Source organism: Notothenia rossii, assembly GCF_949606895.1.
Source record: "Notothenia rossii genome assembly, chromosome: 5".
Lineage (NCBI taxonomy): Eukaryota > Metazoa > Chordata > Actinopteri > Perciformes > Nototheniidae > Notothenia > Notothenia rossii.
The window spans coordinates 92,761,916-92,768,471 of NC_136903.1; the positions used below are offsets into that span (position 1 = coordinate 92,761,916).

General features: G+C 45.3%; 1 protein-coding gene across 1 annotated transcript in view; it reads left to right on the top strand.

Annotated features, from left to right (window-relative positions):
• The window catches only part of rnf123 (ring finger protein 123), a 99,857-nt gene that overhangs the window by 23,679 nt on the left and 69,622 nt on the right, over positions 1 to 6,556 (top strand). Inside the window, exons 18-24 of the mRNA XM_079680632.1 lie at positions 21 to 82; positions 193 to 264; positions 666 to 768; positions 991 to 1,092; positions 1,445 to 1,545; positions 3,840 to 4,029; positions 5,579 to 5,719. Coding sequence (XP_079536758.1) covers positions 21 to 82; positions 193 to 264; positions 666 to 768; positions 991 to 1,092; positions 1,445 to 1,545; positions 3,840 to 4,029; positions 5,579 to 5,719 — 771 coding nt within the window. The remainder of the gene's footprint in view (positions 1 to 20; positions 83 to 192; positions 265 to 665; positions 769 to 990; positions 1,093 to 1,444; positions 1,546 to 3,839; positions 4,030 to 5,578; positions 5,720 to 6,556) is intronic.

Genomic DNA, 6,556 nt, shown 5'->3' on the forward strand with positions numbered 1-6,556 from the left:
GTATTTCCTGGCGCTCTCAGTGGTGGAGGAGCTGCAGGTTCAGATCCTGAAGCTGCTGCTCAACAACAAAGACAAAACCACGGTACCTTCACTAAAGATATATATTTATTACATATATTTATAATTCATGTTCATTATTACAAGTTATCTCGTTCTTTAGAAACACAGCTTAGACATGTGTGTGTGTTTCAGGGAGAAGCCTCGCGTTACATCTTCCTCAACAAGTTCAGGAAGTTCCTGCAGGAGAACGCCAGCAACAGAGGGGTGAGTCCTGCTCACACACACACACACACACACACACACACACACACACACACACACACACACACACACACACACACACACACACACACACACACACACACACACACACACACACACACACACACACACACACACACACACACACACACACACACACACACACACACACACACACACACACACACAGACACACACACACAGACACACAGACACACACACACACACACACACACACACACACACACACACACACACACACACACACACACACACACACACACACACACACACTCTCTGACTGTGTGTGTGTCTCTCTCTCTCTCTCTCTCTCTCTCTCTCTCTCTCTCTCTCTCTCTCTCTCTCTCTCTCTCTCTCTCTCTCTGTGTGTGTGTGTGTTGCAGCACCCCACGGCTCTGTGTCCTCCGGAGTACATGGTGTGTTTTCTGCACCGCCTCATCACGGCTGTCAGGATGAGTTGGGACGAGGGCCGGCGCCAGAGCGAGGGTACACACACTTTATTATTATTCATATAAAAATTGTACATTTGGAAGAATGTACAGACACACATTTATTCATATGTAACCCTCACAAGTCACAAACTGCAGACGGCTCTTTGAGTCGAAACAAGACATTATTTTTAAACATCTGAAATGAAAATGAATTCCTCAGTTTCTCTAATGATGATATAATGATTGCATCTCATGCCCCCCCCCCCCCCCCCCTCAGAGGCCTACGTCCCCCCCCAGCTCTTCTACAACGGGAAGGTGGATTACTTCGACCTTCAGAGGCTGGGAGGGCTGCTGTCACACCTCAAGAAGACCCTCAAAGGTGTGTGTGTGTGTGTGTGTGTGTGTGTGTGTGTGTGTGTGTGTGTGTGTGTGTGTGTGTGTGTGTGTGTGTGTGTGTGTGTGTGTGTGTGTGTGTGTGTGTGTGTGTGTGTGTGTGTGTGTGTGTGTGTGTGTGTGTGTGTGTGTGTGTGTGTGTGTGTGTGTGTGTGTGTGTGTGTGTGTGTGTGTGTGTGTGTGTGTGTGTGTGTGTGTGTGAAGTATCTTTAGAATACACATATACATGAAATATAAATATTTGTATGGTGCTTCTGATGTGACCCTTTTCTCCTGGGTGGAGCTGAAATGTCTTAAAGTGATAAGTGTATTAATATTAATATTGTATTGTGTTGCAGATGATCTTGCGAGTAAAGCGAACATCATCATCGACCCGGCAGAGATCCAGGCGTCGTCCATGGACGACCTGGACGAGGACGAGGAGAGCGGAGCGGCACAGGTCTCTATATATTATTATTATTATTATTATTGTGTTGTTGTTATTATTACTGGTTTATTATTTATTGATGCATTATTATAAAATTAACTTTAATGTTGCAAAAGGACGAAGCTTATTTTTGAAAATAAAAGTCAGAACAGAGTTCAAGATTAAGCTTGTTTTGAAAATAGATTTTCATCCTATTTTTGTGAAAGAGCAGGGGCTCAGTCAGGAGGGGCTTGGACCGGGAGCCGTAGGGTCGCCGGTTCAAGTCCCCGAACAGACCTAAATATGGAGTCTGGACTGCTACGTGGAGAGGTCCCAGTTCACCGCCGTGGTGCCCTTGTCAAGTTTTTATTACCATTATTATAATGACTTATTTTCCACTATAAAAAACTAAACACTCAAATAGAAAAGGGATTAAATAAATATTTTATATATATGCTTTTTCTATTTGTCCAAAATAAATGTTAAAAGTTATTCCTGATATTAAAGTTTTTTGTAAAACATTGTTATTCCTGATATTAGTTAATTATTATTATTGTACACTATATATATTAAAATGAGTAAAAAACCACAACGAATTAAAATTAATACATAAAAGGAGTTATTTATAATGTTAAGTTACAAAAAAGATCCTCCTAAATATCATGTATTTATAATGGATATGTTATCCCTGATACTGAAGAGTGTGTTATCCCTGATACTAACGAGTGTGTTATCCCTGATACTAACGAGTGTGTTATCCCTGATACTAACGAGTGTGTTATCCCTGATACTAACGAGTGTGTTATCCCTGATACTGACGAGTGTGTTATCCCTGATACTAACGAGTGTGTTATCCCTGATACCGACGAGTGTGTTATCCCTGATACCGACGAGTGTGTTATCCCTGATACTGACGAGTGTGTTATCCCTGATACCGACGAGTGTTATCCCTGATACTGTGTTATCCCTGATACCGACGAGTGTGTTATCCCTGATACCGACGAGTGTGTTATCCCTGATACTGTGTTATCCCTGATACCGACGAGTGTGTTATCCCTGATACTGACGAGTGTGTTATCCCTGATACCGACGAGTGTGTTATCCCTGATACCGACGAGTGTGTTATCCCTGATACCGACGAGTGTGTTATCCCTGATACCGACGAGTGTGTTATCCCTGATACCGACGAGTGTTATCCCTGATACCGACGAGTGTGTTGTCCCTGATACCGACGAGTGTGTTATCCCTGATACCGACGAGTGTGTTATCCCTGATACCGACGAGTGTTATCCCTGATACCGACGAGTGTGTTATCCCTGATACTGTGTTATCCCTGATACCGACGAGTGTGTTATCCCTGATACCGACGAGTGTGTTATCCCTGATACCGACGAGTGTGTTATCCCTGATACTGACGAGTGTGTTATCCCTGATACCGACGAGTGTGTTATCCCTGATACCGACGAGTGTGTTATCCCTGATACTGACGAGTGTGTTATCCCTGATACCGACGAGTGTGTTATCCCTGATACCGACGAGTGTGTTATCCCTGATACCGACGAGTGTTATCCCTGATACCGACGAGTGTGTTATCCCTGATACCGACGAGTGTGTTATCCCTGATACCGACGAGTGTGTTATCCCTGATGCCGACGAGTGTGTTATCCCTGATACCGACGAGTGTGTTATCCCTGATACCGACGAGTGTGTTATCCCTGATACCGACGAGTGTGTTATCCCTGATACCGACGAGTGTTATCCCTGATACCGACGAGTGTGTTATCCCTGATACCGACGAGTGTGTTATCCCTGATACCGACGAGTGTGTTATCCCTGATACCGACGAGTGTGTTATCCCTGATGCCGACAAGTGTGTTATCCCTGATACCGACGAGTGTTATCCCTGATACCGACGAGTGTTATGCCTGATACCGACGAGTGTGTTATCCCTGATGCCGACGAGTGTGTTATCCCTGATGCCGACGAGTGTGTTATCCCTGATACCGACGAGTGTGTTATCCCTGATACCGACGAGTGTGTTATCCCTGATACCGACGAGTGTGTTATCCCTGATACCGACGAGTGTGTTATCCCTGATACCGACGAGTGTGTTATCCCTGATACCGACGAGTGTGTTATCCCTGATACCGACGAGTGTGTTATCCCTGATACCGACGAGTGTTATCCCTGATACTGACGAGTGTGTTATCCCTGATACTAACGAGTGTGTTATCCCTGATACTAACGAGTGTGTTATCCCTGATACTAACGAGTGTGTTATCCCTGATACTAACGAGTGTATTATCCCTGATGTGTCCTCCTGTCAGCGGCCGTTTGGCGCGGCGGTGGGGGGGGCGCTGGCCCGGCCCAGCTGGCTCAGCTCTCCAACGCTCGGACGGGCCAATCGCTTCCTGAGCACCGCGGCCGTCAGCCTAATGACCCCCAGACGACCTCTGAGCCAGCCCGAGAAGGTCAAGGTCAGGGCGCTGGCCATGGAGCAGCGCACAGAGGACGACAGTGAGTCATAAAGATATACTTTGTATATACTTGATATACAGTATATTTTATTGGCAAGAAAATCTACAAGAGATTGTACAGTGCAATCAGAGAGATACAGTACGTCCACGTTTTTGAGCAATTCCACGAATCCAGTCTTTGTCAAGTCTGTCACCACCTTCACGCAGCTGCTGGCTCCACTTCGTCCGGTCCTCTGCCAGCCTCTCCCAGTTGTCCGTCGCAATGTCCAGGGCCTTCATGTCACGCTTTACGATATCCTTGAAGCGCAGCAGTGGTCCTCCTCTGCCTCTGGAACCAGCGCTCAGCTCGCTGTATAAGATGTCCTTTGGCAGGCGGCCATCTGGCATTCTGCGGAGCTGACCGAGCCACCGCAGCCTCCTGACCTTCAGTGTTTGGAACATTGACTTGCTGCCCGTACGCGCCAGCACCGCCTCGTTCCTGACCTTGTCCCGCCAAGTGATCCAGAGGATGTTGCGCAGGCACCGCATGTGAAAAGCATTTAGCTCTCTTTCGTGCCGCGTGTAAGTTGACCACGCCTCGGAACCATACAGCAGGACGCTGACCACGCAACATCGGTTGATGCGTGTCTTCGTGCGCTCGGTGAGGTATTTGTTGCTCCAGGCTCTTGAGCGCAAACGACTGAAAGACGTTGCGGCTTTGCCGATACGAGTCTGGATCTCCTTAACGAACGACAGGTCACTGCTGATTGTTGAGCCAAGATACGTGAACCGGTCAACAGTCTCCAGCACATGCTCGTTCACCATTACCGGCGACGCTGTGCTTCCTGCTTGGTGCATAACAACTGTCTTTTTGATGTTGATGATCAGTGCAGATTCAGAGCATGCTGCACTGAATCTGTCCACCAGGCGATGTAGACCAGCTGCACTGTGAGACACCAGAGCTGCGTCGTCCACGAATAAGAGCTCACAAACTTCTTTCTTTCTTCTTTCACCTTCCGTACCTTTCTTTTCGCACGCAGTCGAAAGAGATGAGCAGATCGCCACTGGGCTTTCAACTAAATACACAGCCACGCAAAAACTGCGTCATTTGTACAGCTCCTTATGGGTACTGAAATTAGTGAAGTGCTTTCCTCCGTGGTGAAACGATCAGCACTGCACCACGGAGGAAAGCGGCAGAAAGTCACCTGGAGTTAAAGAGGGCGGGGCAGCGTTACGTGCATGGCTTCCTTCTGCAGGTAACGGGGAGACGCGCTCTGGAGGCGGTCTCGTTCAGGATCCGAAAATACAATTTCAATATTTTGCACACTAATTCCACTTACTCCTAGTGTGCCACTGGTTACGGTGCCGCGTGCCAATGCAACTATTATTAAAAGAATCACTGCTTTTCTGCTGCTGCGATAATTTAATTATTTCCCAATTTGGATCACAAACTAAAAGACAGTTAAATAATTAGAATAAAATAAAAATATCTTGTTTTTTTGTGCAAGTTGAAATCAAGAAGAGGGCTGCTCGCTCCGCTACAGCTGCAGCTTATTGTTTTTTTTTCTGATATTATTTTATATTTACCCGTCACTCTCTCTTTCCCGTAGTCGAGGGTAGCCATGGTAACGACGGGCTGTTGCTGGGGCGACCGATGGAGGAGCCTGAGCAGCCAATCACTGACAAGTCTCTGCTGGAAATCGTGGACGGGATCGTGATGATGTACAACCTGAGCGTCCACCAGCAGCTGGGCAAGGTCAGGACCCTCAGGACCCTTCCTCAAGTCAAAATCCAGAAAAAGTCAAAATGCTGAGAACATTCTGAAAACAGACACATTCTGCCAAAAATGGTCTAAGCATCGAAAATAGTAGAAATTCACAAATAAGAAAAAGATTATGAAAAAAAGTGAAAATTCTGAGGAAAAAAAAGGAATTCCTTAAAAACTCTGAAAACAGCCACGTTCTGCCAAAAAATGTCCAAGTATCGAAAAAAGTCAAAATCCTGAGGACATTTAGAAAATTCTTAGAATATATATTCTGTCAAAATTCTGAAAAAAGCAACATTCTGCCCAAAAATGTCAAAGTTCCTAAAGTAGTACAAATTCTACTACAAATAAATCCTGACAAAAAAGTCTAAATCCTGAAAAAGTCAAAAATTCTGAGAACATTTAGAAAATTCTTAGAAAAAGTCAACATTTTGTAGAAAAATTAAACTCTGTCAAAAATGTTCAAAGTTCCGAAAATAGTATACATTTAAAAAAGATTCTGAGAAAACATTACATTTCTGAGACATTTCAAAAGTTATCAAAAAAGTCAACATTCTGTAGAAAAAAATAAATTCTGAATAACATTGTGAATAATTTAAAGTCAAGTGTCAGATGGTCCCAGGCTGAACACAGTAACCTGACCATCCTCCACACACTGAGACATGAAGCTGACATCAGTCCGTCTGACTCTCCTCTCTGGAGCCTCACATTCAAACAGCAACATGTTTATTTATGTTCTTCTTCGTCCTCCTCTCCCCTGACCTCTGACCCCTCCTGGCTCTCTCCTGTAGAAATAAACCCATCAGAGCAGAACACTGTATTT